We start from the raw sequence: 26,056 nt of genomic DNA, 5'->3' as shown, positions 1-26,056 counted from the left end.
CTGAACAGAACATCAACACATGGACTGCTCAGAGATAATTTGTGAGGGACACTTGATGAGCTCCTGATGACTCTGGCATAGGTTTCTTATTCCTTTCAGCTGAAAATACTCAAATGTTCACTTTTTATAAACAAGCATGCAGATTTATCACAAACTTAAAATAACCTCCAAGTTTATTGTCCCTCTAGCTCAGAACAAGCAAGTTTTGCCTGGAAAGGGAAACAAAGCGTTACTCTTCTCTTGCCATCCCCAACTGAAAAAGGACAAAAACCAACTGGACAAGTATTTAAAATATACTGACGCATTTTTATAGTGTTTCTGCCAGTGTGATGTGGCAATAGCACCTCCAAAGTTTTTCAAATATCTCTTCAAAAATATTAATACCCAACTCACCACCAAAATGAGTACCACTCTGGGAACTCTCTAAAAAGATTTATTAATACTAACCAGTGCTGTGCCTTACAATGCTTACTTAATTCTGAACATTTGCTGTCTTGCAGAAAGTGAGAAGTGTTTGAAACGAAGGTTTAAACAGTCGGAGCTGTGCCTACTTTTTGATTCAGACTGATATGATCCAGTTGCAGTATTTGTTGGCAAGTTAAACCTAATTTTCAGTATGGAAGAACTGAATTTCACAGAGCTGAACACATCTCAATATTACAACACATGCTTCATGCTTGCAGGGCGGGGGTTTTTTTCCAGCAGAAGCTCTCAAACACTTTAGAAAGGTAGAGACATACAAAAAGGTCAACTAAACCTGTTTCCCAAATTGTATATCTGCAAACAGAGTAAAGGCACAGATCACAGGTTTGGGCTGACAGAGCAAGGAAAAAGTCCTAACTGCAGGATTATAGCAAAGTTAAGGATACAAGCACTCTGCGCAATTCCTGAAGCTGCAGCGTATAGACGTATTGCCAAAGTGTTTTCCATCATATTTAAATGTAGGGATACGCAGTGTTCAGAAATTACAGTGATCGGTTTCCCAGAAACAACCAAAGCACTACAATAAAAGCCTACCATCTTCCACCACCTTGGTCATCAGCGCAGCCAGCACGTTCACACTGCCGATGCTGTCCAACTTTGTCTCCGTTACTACAGCAAAACCACCCTGCACACAGCAAACTCAAACCTCTGCTAGAGTTTTACTCAAAAGGTCACTTGCGAAACACCCGGAGTGACACAAGCTACCACCACGCCGCTGCTCCTCAACGGCTCAACCACCGAGATGCTGGACCGGACGCGAACCCCTCTCAGCCTGCATCAGCGCCAAGCCCTAAAGGCTTGCAGCAAGTCAGCCGTGGTTACAACCATTTTGTACCACGCAGGCAGAAGGGCTCAGTCACCTAAGGCACCTCAGCAGAAGGACGACTAACAACAGGTCAAGGTCGGCAACATTTCAGAGCAACAACTCTCTGGAAATTGACTGCTTCCTAAAAAAGATAAAGGAGAGAGTTTCAACAGAGCCTAAAAGATTCAGACACCCACTCCCTTTAAACTTCCTTAATATATAGGCACAGAGTTGACCTCAGCAATGTGAATCTTCCCTGCCTTCTTCTATTCTACTCCAAATAAATGGCTATGAAAAAAAATCCCATGTAATTGAGAATGGACACAATGTTTAGCCTCTTGGCAAGATCACCAGGCTTTTACGAGGAGAGAAACCATTCTTAGGTTGTAAATAGGGTTATTAATTACACCTGGTTTTATATGCAAGCTTAAGTCATCCACTGTAACATGTTCCCTCCCTAAATGCACCAAGGAGCTAAGTGTAACTTAGCTTCAGAGAAAAATACAAAAGGATCCTTTTAGATACAGAGAAAACAACTTTCCGAAGAGAAGACCCTGGGCTTCTCAAGTGCTCAGTAGGTGATTAAATATTCATACGATTCAGTAGCATTGGAAGAGGAGTTTCTGCTACAGAGGCACATTATCTCATTAGAGACTTCTTGGAACATAGATAAATATTTATGGCAAGGTTTGTCATAAATGACAACAAATTAGCACACAGATTATAACCTCTGCTTTGACAGTTACCAGAAAAGTAAAAAGCTATTTGCAGAAAGTAACTTGCTCATATGACACCACAGGGACAATTTCACTGACCATGCATGTTAATCACACGGCACTTCAGAAACTCCTGATTCAACCCCCGTATCTCCTTTCATTTTTAAGCACGAGCACGAAAATGTAAGCACTGCTACAAAAGATCTAAGAAAAAGCGCATCTAGCTCAGCACACTGTCTCCACAAGCATCTGCTACTATTCATTACTGAGTGAGTGTGATATATATGTATATAGAGAGACCCTTTGGCCAAGAGCCTCCCAGTTCCAACTACCAGCTGCTTAGGGACCTCTTCAGCTAATTTGGTTAACCTCTTTTACAGCCCTGACAGACTCATCCCCCCATGAAATCATATAATCAGACCTGGCCTCCACAACTGTCCTGGGGGACTCATCACCACGCAAGGATGCACTATACAAAAATATTCCCCATTTTCTCTTTAAAGTTGATATCTGAAAGGTACTTAAAGATCTAACTCCAATTTTTCCTCCTCACCTGACAATCAACACACCCTCATGGAAGAGGTGATGCATAGGATAAGGTAAGGGGGAAAAGAGTGTGCTTTGCCAAGCAGTTACACAGCAAGACAGGGTACAGACTTGCAACTGAGATACCGTAACTCAACACTACCCACCCATTAGCTGACAAGATGCGTACTCTTAGTTTGTGGGGAAAAAAGAACGCACCAGGTGAAACAGCTCGAATATGACGAAGTGAACATGCCTTGTACTTTGTTATTCCAGGCAGACTGAGATGACCCAGGCAGTAAGCAATCGTAGCTTTGCTGATAGTTCATTACTTGTCGTCCTGCTGTAACTTTCAGACATGCCCATACATCCCTTCCTTTCTACAGTCAGGTGCACCCTCTCCAGCCCCAGAAACGTACTTGTGGAAGAGATGGCCGCAAGGCAGTTTACGTGCGGATTGCATGGAGTCCCAGCAAATGGCACAGTCATCGTTATTGACTGCTAGCTCCTCTGGTGTTGCAACTGCAAACCTACAAGGAAGAAAAAGAAAGAGACAGAAGTAATGATGACACCAGCTCAGCACGGCCTCCCTCTCTAGAGAATCCTGCACTGAGAAAACCTTATCCTCCACATTAACCTTTCCTTGCAAGAGGCGTACCAGCAGGTTTGCTATTTTTTCCATAACTCGAACTCACACCACAAAGGAAGACACAGACACACACATCCCTCCCATGCCTTCTTACAGACACATTTTTTTTGCACATCCCCACATACATCCTAAGCACAAAAAGCTTTGACTTAGGATCTTCCAAGAAATATGATCATTAGGTTGAGAACCTCAAGTTATAATCTGTATAGATTTGGCTTATGTCATTTTTCTAAATAAGTTTTAATAGCTGTACCCATTAAGATGCCTTCTTGAGATCATAAGCATTTATGGTCTGACTAAGTTTTGCCAACCCCTATTTGCCTTTGATATTTTATTTTCTTTTTTTAAACTACAGCACCACGCAAGCAGCTACTACACAGTACCCAAACACGGACAATATGGAGATGAGTGGTTTAACACCATTTCACAGTACTGCTGGTGTGGAATATACCTGAAAAACAGCTACACGAATGCAGGGAGCTCACTGGCATTGGAGGAAGCTAGAACGTGGTTCTTCCAGAACAATCAGAATGACAAAAACACATCAAGTCACTCAGACAAGAAGTCTGAGACACCTGCAACTCAAACAGCTTTGCGAGCAGATTAAAGAGGTTTAGCAGCTGCATCTTACTGAAACAATGCATTGTGGATGAACTTGATTATGCAGCTCTTAACCTGATATTACAGCCATTAAAATGACTTTTCACAAAGAAAACCTCGGGATTTTCTAGGGAAGTCAGTCTTCTCCATCCGGACTACAGCAGCAGGCAGCAAAGCTAGTCAAACCCACTGAAGTCCACAATGAAAACAGTACAGCGATGTACAGAAAAACTCCCTGTTGCTCTTAAAATTATTAAGGACGTAGCCAAGTTATGAAAACATTGGCTCAGAGACGCCGTAGTACCTGGCACAATACTAGGTTTTAGCAGGCCTCTCAGTTTCCCTGTATTGCCTCATTACAGGGGGATGGACTAAAGTAATCCCAAGGCACTCTCAGCTCGACTACAAGTACAGTCTGTTTAGAGTTGGCTTCAGGTTTAATAAACACATACTTAAAGCTGAGCAGGTTTTAATTAATATTTTGATTTAATTTCAGGCAGTAACTGAATAGTATGGCCTAATGAAATTAAAAGTGTTTATTTCTATCACAGCCAAAGCCAATATTTGACAACTGAAACAGGCAGAGCTCATGTCACCCCACCGGGGTGGGGAGGAGAATACAGGAAAAGGAATACTGGACAGAGGAGTTCACTTGTTGCCAGTAGTACGTTACCAGTAATACTGCTATTATAATAAAGTCAATCCTACGTATCTGTTAAAACCAGAAAGGGTGTCCCCAGCACAAACAAAATGGGTAAAAAAATACTCTCAAGTGTAAAGATTTAAGAGCCGGATTTGCAAGATTGCATCTTTTCAGCTTACACCACGCCATTGTGTATCAAAGGAATGTAAAAGAAACCCAACTTCTTCATCAGGATCCTCTCTCCAAGATCCACATCAAGATCCCAGAGCAAATAAGAGGCTCACCTGGCTTCCATGTTTCCAACCACACGCAGGTAGTTCTTGTGCCGCCGAATTCTTCGTTGAACCTCGTGAAACAGGTAGCGCAGCTGCATAAAAATCACCAGGCTCGCCATCGACAACCAGATATTGCCAAACAGCTTTGGAAAAAAACAGAACGGTGATTAGAAACAAACACCATGGGAAACAAGAGGCTGCCACAAGAAACTGCATCAGGTCTTAAGAGAAAAAGAAATCAAGAAACCAGCACGGAAGAATTTTTCTTTTGTTGAGACCATTCAGACTAACCACACGTGTTCACAGGTATTACTACTCGTTACCTCTTCAGATACAACTTAAGCAGCACAGCATTTATAGTAGGGATAAACTGTAGTCAGTCTTGTTCAGCTTAATGTCCCCTGCTGCCAGTGAAAATAATGCAGTCTGATATTACTCAATAACAAAGCTAATCAAACACCTATTAAACAGATAATTACACAGCAGTTAATACTCCATAACAAAGTTATTTGTGAGGACTCCAAATACACAGGAGGAAAGAATGCCAGAACCCCTCCCACTACATTTTCCTCTTTATTTAAATAACTTCTCTGTAATATGTGGTTTCTAAAATAAGCACAGCAAAAAAAAAAAAAATAAAATATGTATACCCAGTACCCTTTATTTTAAGGCCAGTCTATTTGCTCAACATTATGTTCAGTATTTCATACCAGCATATGAATATGATGCATCAAGTCCAGTGAAAGCAAAGTTAGCTCCATGACAAAATCTGTGTAGTAGACGTAAGTGCCTTTGCCCTCCCACGTTCCTTCATGGTTGAGATCCCAGAGATGAATTACATATCTGCAAGAGCAGGGAAATTAACATTATTCTATCTTTTTTGTTAAATAGCCTCTCTAGCATTCAAACTGTTTTATCCGTTTTTCAAACAACTTCTGGATATGGATTCTTTGCCCCTCCTAAACCCAGTGCCCACACTCCATGCTTTCCTGGGAGACTTTTTTAAATGTTACTGGTTTCAAACAGCAACATTTTAAAAAGGCAAAAAGCGATCAATGCTTAGCCCACACTGGCATTACAGATACCACCAGCCGATGGAGAAGATGTAGCATTTGCTAAAAGCTCCAGCATGTACCAAAAGCCAATTTTGGGATTACAGTAACTACAGACCCACATTTTTCAGCACATGAGGTGTTTCTCAGGTGAGGCATTACAGCTTGGTGACAGACCTGAAATGCCAATAGCGACCTGGACTAAGAGGTTCTGTGCTAGACGTCACGTCCTACACACACATACACATGTGCATTACAGATATACACACATGCTACTTTTTCAAAGCAAAAGTTCTAGAGATGAAGACCTTAAAAGAAACTCAGTAGGATGACATTAAGTAGCATATATATCAACCCTCATACAGCAGCACCAATCCATTTTAATCCATGACTCAAGTTATTAGCACCCACTAAAGCTATCCATGCATTGCAGAATTCACGCTTAAAAATAGTACAAGCTAAAGTTAACCACCTTTGCCCGTCTCCAAACATGCATTTGCAATTCAACAAGGTAATTACATACACCTCTTAAATCAACATGCTATATGCACTACATTCTTGAACAACCATCCTGCAAAACACAAGCTACTCACCGTAAAATCACATGAGCAGTTCTGACTGTCACGAGCAGAGACTGCAGAAGAGGGGAGGGGAAAAAAAAAGGTATGTTAACAACATTCTGGCAGGGACAGTGGTACTGAGGCAAGAGCTAAAGGGCTGTAACACTAAATACATTTATTGCGGCTTAACAAGTTCCTGTGAACCACCAGTCACTATAGATGACTGCGTGCACAATGTACCTGTGGCAAACATGAAGCTTATACCTAAATACGGAAGAAATTGTTCTCAAACACACAACGCTCATGGAGCAGCCGCTAGCATCACTGTTGTTAAGTCTCACTTTTTCCCCCACTACATAGGACATACTATCTTTTTCCATTCTTATCACTCAGCGAGTGTTGAGACCACAATCCCACCAACTACCTTCAGGTGAAGGTAGCACACCTCTCCTCATCCCACTGCTCAAGAAAAATCTGAAGAACCAAATAGTAGCAGGAATTTGAGGAAGAACCATGGAAGCACTTTCAAATCATTTTTCCCCTGTGAGATGTGAACGCTGCAAAAGTTAACTTCTCTCTTTAATCATATTTACCTCTCTGGGCTAAGTACAGAGAAAAAAACCTGAGCATATCAGAAAGCAGAAGCAGATCAGAAGTGTAAAGACGAGTCACCGGAATGAACTGTTTCCTGAATACCTAACCACACTTCCATGGGCTCTTACCATGTAAGAAACGTGGTCCCATCACCTCTCTCTAACCTGTCAGGCCCACAGCACCCTGTCCCTTCGTTGTACCCTCCCAGTGAAAGAAAACGGGACAGGACAGACCCCTTCAGTGACTGCCCACACTACCCTGCAGTTAGCAGGGGCCAACTGACACCAAGATGCAGGGGATTTCTAATGAGCAACTGAAACCATTTTTTTAAGACCGGTCTGATGGCATGCCTTCAGCGTAAGTATTAAAAACAGTACAGAAGAACTACCAAAACCACTAACTTCCCAATATAGCTATAAAACAGTTGGTTTGAATAATTTTTTCCATTTGTAAAAAGCATTCTTAAAATGCTTCCATGCGTATGTAACCCTCAGTAATACCTAACATATCTACCAACTGTTTACTAGTTGGCTTTAAAATAAGTGTTCCTGTGACTATTTAAACACCAGTGCAATCTTTTATCCAAATAATGGCTTCAGGATAAGATGCACACATCATTCAAAGAACACAGAAAAAGAAAGTCGGGAAGGTACCAGCAAGTCACCTAGCACGGTGTGCTGTTCTCATCACAAACATCTTTCATAAAAAAGCTAAATTAGCACACTAGCTGGTCCTGCGAGGCACGTTATGAGACCCTCTTCTGTCTCCTGTTACCCCACATGTGGGTACCAGAAAGAGACTACATCTTGTTCACACGAGGTTTTTGGCTACGGAGGAACTTTGGGCAGACCACAGAGGAAAAGTAAATATGTCCAAATTCTAACCATGCAAGTGGTGAAACAGAACGATTACCCGAGCTGCTGGATGGATATGCCATTGAGCACAAATTTGTGTCAAAACCAGTACATGGCGCATGAAGCCACCAAGAAGGAAGACATCTGTCAGGTAGAAATCTGAAGAGTCTAGGCTTTGCAACTTTTAAGAAGGCAGTGTTGCCATGATTTATACTGGTTGGTGCTGAGGCAGCAAGAGCATCAAAATTAAAAGGATGAGCTAGCGCAGATTTGGTCAAGGCGCTGGTCTCTGGTTCCTCCGCTGTTTCCCGAAATGCCTTTCAGCGTTCTGACACAAGAAACACTTTGCAGAAAGTACAACACTGCATTACAAGTTACACAGTTCTGTCATTTGAGGTTCTAAATGTACAGTAGGCCATTTTCAGTACCGACACCTCAAGAGCTCTTGCTCTGCTACACACGCACTTATCCCCCAGGACTCCATGATACTTGCAAATATTAGTCACGTAGGTTAGCACACGACTGGAAGGCACTCAAACCCTAAGATAATGGATGCGGCATGAGACGCTATACAGGAAAATATACTATTATCTGTAAGGTACAATTCTAAGATTTGAATGTCACTATCATTATACAGCCTTAACTGAGATGTATGACACAGGATCAGAGGATGGCTGCTATAGGACTGGATTAATTCTTTCTTACAATAAAAAAGGTGCAAAGATAAACAGACTGGACATTACTTGCTATACTATAATTCTCAAATACCACATACTAAGGTAAAAAAGCTTAATGTTTACTCAAAAATACAGACTGTCCTAATTCAACCTTCTCTGGGCAGTTGCACATTTCACATCCATCCTTTGCAGGAAAGAAAATGCTGACAAACAACAGAGAAGAAGGGGAAGCCTAACTAAAACCCGAGAAAAACATCTATATTGCTTTATTGAAAACCCTGAGGCATCAAGCTGAATCAATGTTTGCAGAGTCAGGAGAGAGATGAACAGCTTAATGTAACTTAATGTAATTAAATACACACTAATGGAATACACTTGGCAGGGTCCCTCTCGAACAACATCACACAAGCCACCACCAGGAAAACATTTTAGTCTGCAAGATTTAATGCTTTTTGCTGAGAACTTGAGGACTGCCACGAGGTGTCACTGCTAGTGCCTGTACCGAAAGAAACCTAAATGTTTTATTCCACTTACATGAGTGCTGGCTATTAAAATCAAGGAAACTACTCGTGGTCGCCCAATCCATACAGGGCGTATTTAAAACATTCATGAAAGGGCAAGATATTAGACAATTTCATACGAAGACAGATTAAACAGACTAGAATTCTTTTGCTTGGAAGGAAAGTCAGAAGGCGAACAGGAGGAAAGTCTATAAAAATCACAAACGAAGAGTAAGCAGGGAATGATTCTTCGCAGTTTTCCACCATGAATGTATTACATAATAGCCAGGGACATTATCAGACAGAAGATTCAGGACGATTTAAAGAGCTCTTTTGTGGCACAAAGCCGAGTTAAATGTAGAATTTGTTGTCTTTGGATATTGCAGCGGCCAAAGTATAAATGAGTTCAATAAACGATCAGACAACTTTCCAGAGTCCATCTGAGGCTATCAAACCCAACAAGTTTGTGCAACCCTCAGCTCAGGAACGCCCTCAAACGCCAGCTGCTGCAAGCGAGGGTAGGAGACCCTTTCCTATGCCTTTCCCACAAACCTCCTGTGCCGTCCACCAGCAGCACAGCGGGCTGCGTGGATCCGTGGCTTGGCTGAGGACCATACACTTAACCGACTGAGCCACTCCTTTGCTAGTAAGCGAACAGAACAGCTCCCACTGAAACAAATAGCTGGGTCCCATCCTGCAAACGTACACCACCGCATGGCACCGCACTAAGGAGGCAACACTTCCGCACTGTAACTCTCCCTGATAAACCCACCCTGTGCTGGTACAAGGCTGATACATCCTTCTGCCAAGCCAAGATAAGAGACACAACCCCAATGGGACGCCAGCTGTTCGAGGCACTGACAAAACTCCAATACCCTTCCACTGGGTAATTACAAATCTGGCCTTGCATATTCTCGTATTTAGGGAAAAGTAAACTGACATGTTAAATAACTGAACTGTGGTATGACCAGCATCATATTCTCCCACCACCAGCTGACTGTTTTCTTTCCTCCTCACTAACTCCAAGTATGAATTCAAGATAGGAGAAGAAAAATAAACCGCACATGCTACTTGTTATCTGAACTAAGGATGTGCTAACACGACTTACTTGCAATTATGCTGATTACCTCCCCTTTGCTTAAGATTATCGCTTCCTGAAGCGGAGCGCAACAACCCACAGTAACATCAAAAACATACCGATGTTCACTCCACAAACATATTGATGTTTACTCCACACTGCGAAGGGTTCAGGAGCGCACAAACATGAGTTGCTTATCTCAGCTGAGATGCACCTCTTTGCACAAACATAAGCAAATCCCACGAGCATGCCCTAAGGAAAGGATGTTAGCCTCATTCATTTTTGGGAGGAATGAAATGGAAAATACAACCTCAAAGAAACAGGCGGAGGTGCACATTACACTTCCATATACACTCTCTCCCTTCTCTAGCAGCCATTTCAACTAACCCTTCTTGCAATGCTCACGAAGCACAAGCATTATTTTTTCATAGGCTGCCATTTGATTTCAGCATCATCTTACGGATTTACCCTCTCATTCTTTTCTTCAGACGAAGATTTTTTTGCAGGCTTAAACTCTAAAGAGAGAAAGCACGCAGATCCGGCAACTACTCTAGAACAGGGGAGGGCTTGTTTGCGTCTTCGGAGTTTTTTCCTTGTGGGAAATGAAATGAAAACCCACCGCGTGCCAAGACACCCCCAAGTGAGGGGTGAAAAGCAAAGCAGAAACCATGACATGTATGAAGGAATTCTCACCTCCGCTGCCATGAAAGCCAACGTGTGCATGCCATGGGTGTAGCCAATAATACCACAGATGACTGCTAATCCACAGCAGGACAGGAGCATGGCTATGAGCAGGGTCAGGACTCTGATGTGGCTGCTCATGGGCGTGGTGGGAGAAAAGGAAAGCTGCAACACAAATACGTAAATACATAACAGGTTTAAAGGAGTACTTCATCCACCCTGCCTTCCATAGTCACCTCACCAAACAAGTCCTCACTCAGGAAAATCTTTGGCTTTCTAGAATAAAACCAATTTCCCAACCTCGACCACACAATGTAGTAATAAACAATGCAGAATAAAGCTAAAACCACACACCATCCCAAAGTCTCGTTCATCTCGCTGTCATTTACATTCACCAGGCTTTTAAAGCCAGAAGGGATCATTACGATTATTTGTTTAGATCATTATGATCTAACGTTTAGATCACATGTGCAAGAAAACCACGGACACTTTCTTACACGGTAGTTTCTGCATCAAATCCACAACATCTGCTTAGGATGAACATGCGTTTTAGAAAGACACCTAACCTTAATATACAGTCTTTGAGTAATGAGAATAATTGTTCTGCTAATTTTTCATCTTAGAGCTTAGAATTTGTCCAGCTTTATCTTCCAGCCTCTAGTTCTTCCAATGTCTTTTTCTTCTGGAAGAAAGAGACATCTCCCCCAAAAATTTAACTTGCAGCTAGAGACTGCTGGACAGAGTCTACTGAAAATAGCCGTCTCATTCAATAGCATACATAGCACATTAATTCTCTAAACTACCTTAACGTCAGGCTACACCTGGGCTGTCTAAATCAAAGACGACCCAAAAGGCAAAGTATGTAGGTGGTCCATCCCCTTATTTTCAGGGCAGGAAGGGGAAGAACAGCACAAGGAAAGAAGGAGTTGCCCAAAGCTTCACTCCGGTCTGACTGATGAAGTTGACGCCCATGTTTTGTTTTTAAATTGGTTCTTTCTTCCTTGTTTATATCTGGTTCAGTTCCACATCCACATCTGGTTCAGTTCCACATCTGCGTTTGCAAGGCAGAGCACACAAGTACCATTTGTCCAAGTAAAGACTTATGATACATGCTTTGAATGCAGAAGGAATATAATAAGGACTTCTTCCCACATGAGCTTTGTTCTTTTACAGCTTTCTGAACAACACTAAAAATACCAGATGACTGCCTTGTTCACTTCTGTCTCAATTTTCCTAACCCAAACCAATCTAGTTTCAAGCTTAATGTTTAGCTACTTATGAAGTAACAGGCCTTACTGGATATTAATTAAAAAAAATTGCAAAGCACAGAGCTACCAAAAGGAAATTCATGGATTCAATTTAATTCAAACTTTTATTCCAGGACAGAGGAGCTGAGGAAAACGCACGTCCACTTTAGATGTTTAAAGGGCAAATTCCAGTTCCTTCTTCCTTGCCTAGCCTTCAACTTCTGCGTCTCTACTGAATTTATTCCTGATATTAACAGAAACTGGGATATAACTTATGGAGAAAGTTGCACTGTATATTGTAAAGACAGCGGCAGTCGACATTTGGTAGATGTAAACGAGCTTGAAACCTGAGCACAGAATCCACAGAAACAGGCTTTACAGACCGGCACCAACCTAAGGGATGTTCTGTTGGCATGACCTCTTCACTAAGGAGAGCTATGAAAATATCTCACGGAGTTATGTAATAGTAATTACAGGGCACATATAAGGAGCAATTTATCAAAGAAAACAAGCATCTTCAGCTCCATTTGTCTGATGGAAAAACTGAAGGAGCAAGACTGACACTGCACTTTAAAGCAAGTATTTGAAGCTACTGGGAGGTGCACGTGTTCAGCACCGCAGGGTGGGCAAAACGTCTAAATAATCAATCTGTTTGTAACGTATCATGAGCCAGTGCCCGAACCAGAAACGGAATCCGCCTGTCCCAAAAGGCAGCCCTTAATCAAAACTTACATATTCAAAGCGATCCTTGCAGAGCTGAACCATGAGATGCAGAAACACAAGTCCAGAGAACCAGAGGCACCACATCACCACTTCTTCCACTGTCTGAACATTCAGCACACCAAAAATGAAGATGAACTTGTAGAAAATGAAATTCCAGAATTTATCCTTGAGATGCTGTAAAAGAAGACATTTGGTTACTGTAGTGAAAGCATTGACAGTCCGCACGCAGGGGAGAGAGGGAGGGGAAAAGAGAAAAGAAAAAGATGGAAGCAGAAACGCAACAGTATGTTAGCAAAAGCCTGCTGCATACACATCTTGAACAGCACTAATCACCCTTACTGAATTAAAAACATATTTGAAATATTAGAAGTCTTTAATATCTATCTAGTCTTTTGTACCACTGCAGCATAACTGTGCGACACAGCACACAACGTAGTTTCCTGCCACGCTTCTAAAACAGTGCTGCGCCCAAACCAAGTTTGATCTCAGTTTGATCCTCCACGCCCGAGCAGGACAGCTACCGGGCCGCAAACACAAAGTCCTCTTTGCTAGAAGAACTGCCACACTTACTTAGACAAGATGCACCAATAGCCCAGCACCTTGCTTCCAAAAACCCATCAGAAAGTACAGATGATTAAGAAAAGATCATAGAATCATAGAATCATTTAGGTTGGAAAAGACCTTTAAGATCATCAAGTCCGACCGGTCTGCTCTTAACAAGCACAATGCCTACAGTGGAGAGGGAGATGGATAAGCGATGGAAAAAAAAAAAAAACAAACATTAATCCCACGCACATGCAGTATAAAAGAAACAATACGATGGTCTCAAGCAGTAGATAGCAAGCCAGCTTGTTGGGGATAAAAAAATAATGATGAAATAAAATGTTTTGTTAAAGAACACTGTGAAATCACCAGGAGTTTAGTTAAGACAGGCCCAGAATTCCTTCATGATGCTGCCATTTTTGGCTCGCCAATATTAATAACCAGCTTTTCTTTACGTGAGAACTGAAGCATACTCCCACTGTCCAAAAGCAAATGGATCCACACCACTCCTGCTTTTCACTTCAGTTTTTAAGAGGGTAGAGAACATCCTGGAAATCATCACTGATTAAAATTCCACGTCCTTATAGTCAACACGGACCGGAAAGAAAGTCTGGCCCAATGCAGTTTGAGAGTGCTTTGTTTTTAACACACTTCACACGGAGGCTCTACGGGGTGTGAATCACAAACACAACAGGCTTTGAGAGACCCCTGGCTATTCATGGAGCTTTATGTGCCTCAGTTCTGCATGTCAAAGATCCTCATTTTTCCTAAAGAACTGCATTTACATGCTCCTTTTTTTCTTTTGAATGTATGAACACACTTCAAACCACCGCTACTGCATTTACACAGAGCAACTTATGTGTTTGCCTTTCTTTTTAAGAAAAATATACAGGTACTATTCAAATCACTGCTGTTGCTTTCCTCTTCTGCAGGATCCTGTTTTTAAAAACCCTGGGATTTAATGGTTCCCTTGCTGAACTTTTCAAAACATTCCCACCTAGCCCAAGAGCAGAACTAAACAGCTTGAGTTTTCAGCCCTGCTTACCTCCCTCTCCGGGCACCTGCCTGCCTACTCCCTCTTAAACCTGAGGGTAGGTAAACCATCCACTCAGCCTCTGAGGATGGAAAGCACTTCTCCAGCAGGCCAGGCACAAAACAAGGCACAAGAGGGAACTCCGCCTGCCAGCGCTGATAACTAACTACAAAACGCCATGGAGAAATGCTGCCAAATGCAAACTGAATAGAGAAGAACTAAGAATATAGATATTCTTAAGTGAGGTGCACTCGTAAGAAATCTGACAAAGTTCATTAAGGAAGCAAGATTTTCAAGTTGACCATGGGTTTATAAAATACAATAGCAACAGTGAAAAAGAAAAGCCCCCTTCAGAAATAAACTGGAAGCTTGTGGCTGCGGATATCCTAGCTAACCATGAAGGGTGTCCTGGGCAGGCTCTTTTCTGTACGGTTTTATTGGACAACATTTTCAAAAGCGAGAAGTCCAAACGGTAAAATTTAACTTGCTCCAAAATTTACTTTTCTTGTGTACTTTCAGCAATCCCATACAGAAAACGAGTCGTACACCAAGAAATGCTGAAACACCACAGATATCCAAGGCCACAAGCGGCTGTCTTACCTGCCTCTCACTGACACGAAGAGGACCGAACACCATATACTGGATCAGCTTAGCAACCAACATCAGAAAACAGCAGGCAGTGTTCACTAGTACCTGGAAAGAAATAAAGCAGTCAGCGACAAATACTTTTGCCCTATTAAGAAAGAGAGAAGGGGAAAGAACGAGTCTAACAAAACCTACCATTGTTCACAGAACAGTTTTTGTTGCCTTTTTTTTTTTTTTGTGAGATTTAAGCCTGGCCTCTTCCGAGACACGCACAGTAGCTGATAAGTCACTTAACTTTTTTCTAGAAATACTAACCCAGTCAGTTTGATACACCAGTATGCCCAACAAACCAACCTACCTCTTCACAATTTTTTTTTTATATAGATTAGCAAATCTTAGCACCAAGGAACACGGGGACAAAACTTACAGATCACTGAGATGCTCATTTTTTTTAATGTATGGCAGATGAGAAAACTCCAGTTTGAATCTGTTGTTATAGGAGCAAGATGCAGACACTGTCTCAAAACATACTGAATAACACCCACCCCTTCTGCAACAACGCTGCTTCAATCCTTCTGGGGAAACTGCTTTAAAGCAAAGCAGAAGGAGCAGAATACAGGGGCCTGGGAAAGCTGTTTCTCACATTTGACAAAGACGCTTGTAATTAACTTTTGACCTACGCAGGACACTAAAAAGGGGAGGGGGGGGTGATGAAGCAGCCTCACCCTATTATTTCTAAAGGACATACAATCAGCTTTTCCAGGGCTCTTAATTTAAGGTCCTGAGACCAAGTTTCAACAGGCTGAAGGTGTTCGGTACGTTCAGAAATCAGCGCCTCAGTCAAGCAAGCACGTTGTAAAGCAGATGTCCAACTAATACCGCCTCTGACCGACAGACACATGAAAAGTTCAACGGCAACAGCTCGGCTGGGTTTTCGATATCCCCTTGCTGAGCCTGTATTCCAGCTACAGAAGTTAGTGAGCCAACAATCACCTACCATTGCCAGGTTTGGGTCTACAGACCTACAGAAATGATTTTTTTCTTAAATGGCGAGAATGCTTCCTCTTACCTACACGGCTTTAAATGTTACTTTAAAAAAAGACGGCAAACCTTGGGCTTGAATACCTGCTGGTCTCTCACAGGGATTTCTAGCTGAGCAGGACACCCTGCGCTTGCAAGCGCAGCACCCCCCCGGCACCGCAGCCAAACACTCCCACGAGCTTCACCCAAAACCCACCCGTGGCGAGAGGGGGACGCTCAGAAGCCCCAGGCTGAACTCCCCGGGCGCCCGGCTCTAGCGCAGCCCGATCACCCCGGCCAGGGAGGGAAAGCGGCCCGGGGAGGGCGGGGGTCCCCGCCCCGGCCCCGGGCGGGCAGCCGGCGCCCACCTCCCCGCCCCGCGGAGCCCTCCGGGAGCCCCCTCTCCATTCTGGGAGGGGGGTTCGAACAACAACAGCGGAACAGCACCCTCCGAAGCCCTGCGGGGAGGCCCGCCCGCCTTCGCCCGCCCCAGCCGCGCTGAGGTGCCGGCAGAGGCCGCGCCGCCCGCGCCCGGCCCCATCGCAGGCCGCGGGGCCCGCAGCGCCGGGCTCAGCCGCCACCCGCCCGGCCGGGCCCGCAGGCCCCGCCGCCGCCCGGCCCGGCCCGGGGCTCACCCAGACGCAGAGGCTGTCGGAGAGCAGGTAGTAGGCGACGTCCAGGGCCCGCGGCCCGCCCGGCTCGGAGCCCGCCGCCCCGCCGTCCGGCTGGGCGCCGGCGGGGGCCTGGCTGAGGGCGCGGTAGGCGCTGAGGCCGGTGCCCAGCAGGGCCAGGGCGCTGAGCGCCGTGTAGGTGCGGAGGCTGGGCCAGGGGAAGCGCTCCAGGAACAGCAGCGGCATCGCGGAGCCCTCGCCGCCCACCGGCCGCCGACCGGCCGCCGCCTCGGCCCCGGCCCGCCGCGCTGCCCCGGCCCCTGCGGCCTAGCGCCCGCCCCGCCGCCGCTCCTCCCCGGGGCCGGGCCGGGCCGCCCCCGCTGGAGGCCGGGGGAGGGAACGCGCCCGAACCCCCCGCCCCGGCTCCGAGCGCCGCGTCCGCCCGCCCCGCCACGGCCGCTCCCCAGCGCGCTGAGTCACGGCCGGGGCGGCGCTTCCACCCGGCCCCGGCGCTGCGGGAAGCGCTGGATCCCCGGGGCCGCTCTGCCCCGCGGGGGGGAGAGGCTCCGCACCCCGGCAGCCCGCCCGCGCCCGGGGCAGCCTCCGCACAACCCGAGCCGGGCGGGGCGTTTTGCGGGAAATTAGAGGGCTTCTCCTTCGGTAGCCCCGAAACCCACTGGCACACAGTCACGGCGAAAGCGGAGAGCTGATACCATGCTTGCGGCACTCTCACAGGTAGCTTGGAACAAGAATTAGTCTAACTCTCAAATTAGTGTGCAGCAATGGAAGATGAGGGACGCTGGTAAATGCCAGGCCTTGACAGAAGTGCTCTGCTGCTTGTTGTTCCTGTAGTGTCCAACTTCCAAACCTCCACCTTCCCTTCCCTCACTTCCCCACGCAAGAATTGTTCCGTTCTGCGCTCCCCTGCTAGCTTTATTTTCCCCATCCGGCAGCTGCCTAAGAAACCATACACTTTTCTAACCATACGTCCAGACTGTCCATCCACAGGACCAAAGTGAACAGCCCTACCGCTAAATTTTCCAGTATTCTTCCAGTATCGATCCCATTCTGCACAGCTTTAACATGATTGAAGCATCAAGCTGTTGCAATTATTCTGCACCTAGCTTACCAGTACAACTGGCAACAGAACCAAGCACTTTGGCAAGTTTCAGTTCTCTTGGCAGCGTGCACTCTCCGACAATGCCTTCATAAAAGAGGACAGTGCACAAATAACAGCGCATCTTCTGGTCAGAGGCAGAATTTGGAAACAAGTCTTTAAAAGAGTTACTAAGCAGAACTACGGAAGGCTAAAGGCATTAGGAAGGGACATATCCACTGAAAGTGATGTTTAGCCAAGCATGTAAAAAAAAAACCTACAGAAGTTGATATTTGCTACCTGCACGAGACTGAAATGTTGAGGAGAAGCAGCAGGAGTACCCCTCACAGGGTGACACAGCATGCTGGTCTACAACAACTGCTCGGCATAACATGGAACCACTTGCATGTGGCATTAGCAAAACATTTAAACACGACCCAAATTGAGTCCCGTAGCTACAGAAAATACACACCATTAATTTGACTTCCATATTTTAACTGAATCTCAGGTCAGTCCAACAGAACGTGATGGGTCATTATTTTCTTAAGGGGACACAGAGGGAGAAGATACACCTTACATCTCCTCCGAGCCCTGTACAAACAGTAATGCTTCCCGATCAGTTCTGGTAAGCTTTGAACAAAGGCTGCGCTTGCCCTTAAGTACTCGCACTCCCTCAAAACAGCAACTCTGTTCTCTAAGTTAAAAAAAGACTCAAAATTATATTGCACCTACTTATACTGTTTAATCTCTCCTTCAGACTAACTCTCTGCTCAGGGATGCAGATCAGAGCATCCGAATGGTCCCTGAACACGTTAGGTCCTCCTCTTGTTTCCAGATCTTCTGTATTCCTGAAGGAAAGCAATAAAGTTTAAAATATGCACCTAAAAGTAGGAGACAACTGAAGCAAAAAACCAAACCCAAGACAAGACAAAATCGTAACCATTTTCTTTAATGTTGTACAAAAAAAATTTGGTGAGTATTACAATGAAAAGTGATTAAAACACTGATATTACACTGCCATCCCACTACCTAAACAGTTGAGATTCACTTCTCTATTCATACAAGAGAAATTTTAGTGGCCTTCAGGAAAAGAACGACATAAAAAAAAAATCCTTGCATCACACGTATTCTTTTCTCTACATTTTAAAGCTGTGCTCACAGAGACGGCTTCTTCTATCAGACTCTTCAGGTATATGGGAATTCAGTTGTAAATAAAGTTGAACCTAAAATCAAAAGGGTTATACCAAGTGAGGAATTTTCATTCTTTTTATTTCAGTGACATTTTGGATTAAATAAGCAAATGTTTTGTTTCTGCTCTTGATAAGCCTCCATCTTACAGAACAAAAGCGATTTTTTTTTAATAAGACAGCTTTGTAGTACTGCAGGAAGCATCATTTTTATCAGCCAATGCCACACTAGCATTGCACATCAGTCTCTTAAGGTTGCAGAAGAACTAATTATTAACAATTCACCTCTTAAGAGAGCTTCCTAGATATGAAAATACCAGTGAGTTATGCACACCCATCAGCAACTCTTTCGCAGCATTTCTGCCATCAGGGCCAAACGTTCCAGGGGTAACACATGGACATACACAACAGAAGAGCAAATTCTTCTCAATTAAGTTTCACAACAAACAGCATTCACATGGTGAAAGCAAGCATCCGTCTCAACCTCCAGATGCCCATCCTTTGGAAGCGTCTGTTGCACTGGTACCAAACTGACATTTGGTGGCATAATAGCCAAGGTTTTGCTGGTACGCAGGAGAAAGTATCTACAGGGGGAGGGGGAAGCCCCCATAGCTCCAACTGCCAAAATTGGGACTAGACAGAGAAAAAAACCCAGCGTGATACAAGCCTGTTATGGGCAGTACCAGCACGGACATTCCGCTAACAGACTTTTTTCATCAAAGTAGGTGGATGGCAGAACTACTTCCCCGAGCAACAGCCGACAGGCTGCGGGATGCCTGGCGTTCCTGGACATTTGCTGCAGTAACAGAAACCAGTGAGACTAGCGAGCTCAGGAGACCCAAGGGACAAGCCATTTTCAGGAAAGAAAGCCAAAAAGTGTGCACACTGGGAAAAGGAAGGAAAAAATACAGCTGTTCCTATAGATACTTGTGTTGTAAACACGCTACACGTTATAAACTCTACTACACAGAGTCTAAAAAAACCCACCACATTTAATCAGCACAAAGCTGTGATCACGTGCACACCTAATTCAGTGCTTCAAACACACATCTTGGCTTTTACTCGCACGCTGTCCCTAACACTTGCAAGAAGCTGTTCCTAAGCCTGTGCACAGCGTCATCCTCGTTGTCTTTCACATTTTCCTTTGCTACAACTGCTAGATAGGACTTTGGTGCTAGCAAGGTACAATCAGTGCCTGTAAACTGTCCATCACATCTTGTCTGAAGAAGATTCTAAGCTCTTTGGGACGGCCGCAACCTTTTCACAGCTGGTTTCTGTAGTGCCTAGCCTTGCTCCGGTGTCCCGCAGCAAATGTGTTCCCAAGAACTGTAATACAAATAAATCATAATATACCTGCTCAAAAGTTGAGGAAGGCTGGAAATAATGGGTCCATATCCTGGTGCATTGTCATAGAGCTCAAACAATGGTGCAGCGACCAGCTTGTAATTTTTTGGGACTGCAAACAAAGCTAAAAACAAATACAAGTCGATTAACAAGAAAAAAACACCACACATTCAGCCAAGGTATCACCACCACCCCACCCCACCCCCTCAAAACAAGATCACTACCTACAGCACTCTGGTACTAGAGCAGGTTTATTCCTTTTTTAATTAAATATGGGGTTCGTATGCTGTACATATGCTGATGCAGGAGCAGGAATGAGCATTTACTAGGAACTCCTGTTCAAAGATCACCTACCTTCAAAACTGATACCAGCATTTAACTTTTTTAGTGATCAACTATAAACAGCTGCAAGCATATGAACACAAATTTGCCACCACATTTCCTTGCAGGAAATGCAAGCATTAAGACACTGTTATAAATACAATCCTTTGTTGCAAACAAATGCTTACCCTTTTCTTGAAGCTGGACCAAGAAAAGTTTTTTGTGCTCTTTTGGTTTTGTAATATGAGCTGGGATATAGGGATACTGGAAGAAAAACAATAAAAATTGGTTGTACAGGGCTTTGAAAATACTGTGCAATCTTAAGTGCTACTTTATAAATTATAAAGCATTGTGCAAGCTTTCAACGTGTCATATATTGTTCTTCTGTGGCATCAAATAATGAAAAGCACTTTTGTAAGAAACTACTCAGAAAGAAATGCTGTTGCTGTCACCACTATTGACAGGATCTAAAGAGGCACCAGTACTCATGAGCAGTTAAAACAACCCAACAAGACAGAAATATGTAACAGCAAACTCAGCAAGCATTTTCAGTGTTAAAGCATTTAGAAATAGGGCAACGAGACTGTTTTGTTCACAGGGCATCTGTTCCATATGCAGCAGTGCAAGAGTTTCCATTGTGGCTAAACCAGGAATTTAAATGGTGTGTCTGACTCAGTGCAGGACTGGAAGTTATTACAGCCAGCAGTTTCTCATCCATCAAGACGGGCCTGAGGAGAGACAAGGGAGTTTCCACAGGAAAAAGTTTGTAGTTTCTCCTCAGCCACAGAAAGGAGATGAAATAGGTAAAAACCAGAAAAACTAACTGCTCATGCAAAAAGTACTCAAAAAGCCCAACTGGTAGGTTGAAGGCTTTTGGAAGAATCAATACTTGACTGAAGATGATGAAAGTCAACATAAGCACTCACCTGCGGAGGTTCAAAGTTCGGTCTCCACCAGTTACCAATGCAGTCATCAATCACCCAGTCTTGCTGAACACCATCCTGACGACCCAGTATCTACCAAAAATCCAGTTACAGTCAAAACTCTAAATGCCCCAAGTCAATTTTTTTTTAGAGAATGTACACTGGAAGAAGCATGAAGACTTGCTGTAATAAGGGTCTGATGTAATTCAAGAACAGCTCCGGAACAGCTTTTTAATAGATTTTTAGAGTATTTTTGTATAAAGTGACTTTTTTAGGAATAGCCTCCCCTGACAGGACAAGGACACTTTTGAGACCATTTCAAATTCCATGCTGTATTCAGTTGAACTGAGTCCCGTCAGACCAATGGGAAGAATGAAATGAAATGCAATGTTACGCTACCTGACAGAATTAATTTAGGTTACGTGGAGAGCATGGAAGGTTAATTGGTGCATTGGGAAGACTATCTCAAAAACAAGTCCTCATCATTGTGCTCCGCAACATATTTTATTGTCCAAATGCACACTCACTTGCCTGAAGCCAGCCAAAAAGCAAAGCTGCAAATGAGCGCTGGACTTGAGCAGCAGGTAGGTCAGCCACTAGACCACTGTCACACTCATGATGCAGATAAACGAAAACTTACTGCTTTGCTTGTTAACTGCCTGAGAACATCACAAAAGCATCAAAATAACAGTCGTGATAAGGAGGCTACTCTAATGCTTTAGCTTATTCTGCTAACTCTAAAATAATCCAACATTCCGGTATAGCAACATAACGAAAGAAAACAGACCTCTGTCATTAAGCGTTTGAGCCCTTCTACCTCATCTTCTCCTGGATTGAGTTCACCACCAGGTCTGTTAAAATAATCAATGATGAAAGCTAAAGTTATGTTTCATTGCATTTACAGACTTTCACAGGTAAGTTTGGATCTGCTTCCAGGCAGGGAGTTATAAATTCACTCAAGACCCTTAAGTCAGAAGTTCCAAATCTAACTTTGCCAAATTTGAAGTCAGTGGGATAGCTTTCACCAAAACTGTGACTAAAATGGCTACTCTGCGTCCCTTAAAACAACCAAACCATTACATAAAATACTTTAACTTCAGCAAGACAAAGTATAACAATATACATGATAATAACTGGGACACTTAAAAGGTAAAGTTTTAACAATAATACAAAAGCACCAGAAGTTGAAGAAAGGGTTGTAAATACTGACCATATTTGTTCTTATCTCAAAAACAGCACTCACTGAAGCACACAGGAAGCACAAAATAAAACTCATATGGGGAACCATCGTGCATTTGATGCAAGGTTAATGAAAAAAAAACCTGAGAACATATTTTCATCATTACAGATTTTTGCAAAACTTCTAGAGTCTAGCCTATTTTGTCCACACACATCCCCCAAATCAAGATGTCAAAAAAGAATCTGGCTATCAAATTAGATTTCACACACACAAAATTGAGAACAAACAATATAAATGTTAAAAACGTAAGAGCAAGAACACAAGAAGGTAACTTGAGACAAGTCAAGCCCATCCAGTTTAAAAAAAGGAAACAAGCACCACCACCATCATTACGACCATATGATCCAAACACTAAAATTTCACTCTAGCAGTGATAACCATTAGATGAACTGAAGCCATTTTCTCAAATTCAGGTGCCTACCTTTCTTGCTGTACCCAGCTCACCCAGCAGTTTGTAAACAGGTATCATACTGCATTTACTGGGGTTTATGCCTTGAGCTTCACGTTACCATTTTTGCAGCCACAGCGTAAGCGTATTTAAGCATAACAGCTTTCACAACATAAGAACACCACACTTACTACTGATAACGAGTTTTAAACAGGATTTTACCATGGTGATACACCGTAACTAAGATTTCCAGTCGGTTCAAAACTAAGTCACCCCCCTCATGAGCAGAGTCAGACAAATACATTTTAGATGAAAACCTCACCATTCAAAAAAAGTTTTTCCATGCTAAATCTTTGCAAAAAATGAATCACATTCAAAGCATCTATCAGCTACACTTGAACCTCTAGCCCACATTTTAGTGGTCTGTGACAATAAAGTTGAACTAAAAAGTTACCTTCAAGAAACAGACACTTACAGCTTGAAAAAAGTGGTACCCAGCTGCAGTAACAGCACGTGGGGCAGCCGGTGCTCATGCACAATCAGAACCCCTTCCACTGTCCGCCTCATGCCAATCTTGTCAAACTCTTCCCTCATGCGCTGAAACCGAGCTGCCACGGAACTGTCCTTCTCATACAGGGGTTCCTTTGTACCAAATGTGTAATTTGTCAGAGGATACCTGGAAGGGGAAGAAAATATGTTACTGCATAACACGAAATCTAAATTTAAATCACTATGACACCGTATCCAACCTGAGGCAGAACTTTCTGTGCTTGATGGAACGGGAACTCATTCATAGCGCTTACGTGACTGATGGGGCGCCTGTGGCATGAAGATCTGCGCTATGATACATAAAAGTGCACGAAGTCCGGCTGCTTGACATACAATCGTGATGCTGATTCAGAAGAAGGAAAGAAGCCCAGAAGAACAGGCAGCAACTGTTAGTCAACAGGCACCCTCTTTGATCTCCACACTGCAGAGAAAAGGCAGCTGAGGCTCTGTGAGGAGCTGGGAAAGGGACAGGAGAGAAAAGTTCTGCTGGGAAGGATGGAAGCTGCACAGGACAGCGGGGGTTTTTTCTGCAGAAGTAACAAAGAGCCTGAGAACTAAATTGTTAGAAGTGGTTCTGTTCTGAAGTGGGAAGTCGGACATCTGGATCACAGAAGAGGAAAAACACTGAGTGTCTAAGTGCAGGGCTGGGAGCCTGGGGTAAGATCAAGAGCTTGAGCACATCACTCTGCTGGGCTAGGTGCTGGACCCCTGCCTCCTCTAGTGACAGGACAGTAGAAACCCGAGAGATTTCTCCAGGTAAGAGGGTCTGAGAAGAGTCAGAAAAGAAAGGAATGCTTAGGCAAGAAATCAGTCAGCCCTAGAGAGCACAGAAGGCAACAGGAAAATGCTACTGTTACAACAAAATCCAAGTAACACAGAGTTCTGATAGCATGAGGCCTGGAGGGAAGACAGGATCATCAGGCTAAGTCAAAAAGGGAGAGGAAAATGGGTTCTGGGCAGAGCAGTAACAGGTTATCACCATGGTTTTATTGACTTGTGGCATACAGCAACTGAATTAATGGAATAAATGACTGATTTCATGGGGAATGTTCTCCTTGAAATGCATCTCATCATGTATTCTTTCCCCAATACTTAATCATGTCAAACTTGAGTAGTATACACTCTTCCCCCATTAAATTCCACCCCCCAATTTTCCTCTTTTTTTATATCAGTGAAATCACAAGCCAATTCCAGTTGTTAAAGCCCTTTCTCATGTACACAAGTGAGACAAAACAACCAGTTTCCTAACTGCAGATACATTTATTAGCACGCTCCCCCCCTTTTCACTTATAGCTTAGACTCATTTCCAATTTTAGATACACAGACAGCTTTGTTAATAATCTACCACGCTAACCCATACTATGCTAATGTGGGTATATTCATCTGTACATCAAACCCCTTAGCCTATGCTTTAAAAAAAATTATGGTGATAACACAGCTTCCTGATGAGTCTTTTCTGCAGAAACACTACAAAAATATTCCAACTCTGAAGTTCAGCTTTGAACTTCCACAAGACTCTGAGTAAATTCTGTTATACCAAAAAAATACATATGAGTCTGTGATTAGTAGCTAAAATTGATTATTGACTGTTACAGTTAACATTTGCTGTTTCTGCAACGTGATGCACTTGGCAAAGAACACATCCATCAGTTTACTGGAAAAAGCTAAAGTATATGGCTTCTCATATAAAGTAAGTAAAAATCTATTAGCAAACGGTTTGTATCTATGACAGAAGTAAAGTTTTCTCTGGTAGCAACCGCTCAGAATTTGAATTAGAGCACCCGCACCAGACACTGGGCAAACAGCGGGCACACACCGGGCACACCTAACCACATCCTACTGCCTGCGCAGGGTGAGCCCACACCCCATCCAGGCCAACCTCCCGCTTCCCTCTCCGCCGCCCGAGGCAGATGCCTACGGGAGAGCCCACCAGAAGAGAAGCCTATATGATGTTCACGTCTAAATACTCCCCAGCTGTGTTACGTGAGGTTCCCGCTTCCCGACTCAGGCGCTGTTTCCACACTCTAAAGCACAGACGCCGAACATTCCCCCGATCGCCGGCACCCACAGCACCCTACGGTGCGGCGTTTCACGGCTTAACAGCAGGCCCTCGTCGGGGGGCAGACCCCTCGCCGGCAAGCGGGCTCTTCCGCCGCCTTCCCCTCAGCCCCCGGCCGGCGGAGGACCCGGACCCCGGGCGGCCCTCGCGCGGCGGCTGCTGAGGGAAAACCTCTCGCCGGCGGCCCAAGGGCGGCCCCGGGGCTGTTGACGGCGCGGGGAAGGGCTCGCTAGCGGGACGGGACGGGGCGGGGGCAGGGCCCGGGCCCGGGCAGGCCCGAGGCGGCGCTCACAGGTTGATGGTCCTCTCCAGCGTGAGCGGCTTCGTCTGCTGGATGTACTTGTTCCCGAACTGGTTCACCCCGCGGGGCCAGCCGGTCTGCGAGCGGTTGGGCGGCACCACGGACATGGCGGCGCGGCGGGAGGCGGCGAGAGAGCGGTCAGTGCTCAGCGGCGGGAACGGCGTCCGCCATTAACCTCCCCGCCAGGCCGCACA

General features: G+C 44.3%; 2 protein-coding genes across 2 annotated transcripts in view; both read right to left on the bottom strand.

The window, feature by feature from the left end:
* Positions 1-16,700, bottom strand: part of AMFR (autocrine motility factor receptor) — a 30,094-nt gene extending 13,394 nt beyond the window's left edge. Inside the window, exons 1-8 of the mRNA XM_059824715.1 lie at positions 16,479-16,700; positions 14,839-14,931; positions 12,672-12,836; positions 10,705-10,857; positions 6,342-6,382; positions 5,407-5,539; positions 4,706-4,839; positions 2,949-3,059 (exon numbers count right to left, since the gene is read on the bottom strand). Of these exons, the coding sequence (XP_059680698.1) occupies positions 2,949-3,059; positions 4,706-4,839; positions 5,407-5,539; positions 6,342-6,382; positions 10,705-10,857; positions 12,672-12,836; positions 14,839-14,931; positions 16,479-16,700 (1,052 nt within the window). The remainder of the gene's footprint in view (positions 1-2,948; positions 3,060-4,705; positions 4,840-5,406; positions 5,540-6,341; positions 6,383-10,704; positions 10,858-12,671; positions 12,837-14,838; positions 14,932-16,478) is intronic.
* A 1,780-nt stretch (positions 16,701-18,480) lies between these two features.
* Positions 18,481-26,007, bottom strand: NUDT21 (nudix hydrolase 21). Its single transcript, XM_059824732.1, has 7 exons — positions 25,854-26,007; positions 23,429-23,629; positions 22,113-22,176; positions 21,329-21,418; positions 20,591-20,666; positions 20,091-20,205; positions 18,481-18,773 (listed from the first exon to the last, which is right to left on the bottom strand). Exons 1-7 carry the CDS (start codon positions 25,967-25,969, stop codon positions 18,752-18,754), a joined length of 684 nt encoding a protein of 227 aa, XP_059680715.1. The 5' UTR covers positions 25,970-26,007; the 3' UTR covers positions 18,481-18,751.
* Positions 26,008-26,056: the final 49 nt, after the last annotated feature.

This window comes from Gavia stellata, chromosome 15 (assembly GCF_030936135.1).
Source record: "Gavia stellata isolate bGavSte3 chromosome 15, bGavSte3.hap2, whole genome shotgun sequence".
Taxonomy (NCBI): domain Eukaryota; kingdom Metazoa; phylum Chordata; class Aves; order Gaviiformes; family Gaviidae; genus Gavia; species Gavia stellata.
The sequence above is the reverse complement of the archived record's forward strand: the minus strand, read 5'-3'. Positions and strand labels throughout refer to the sequence as shown.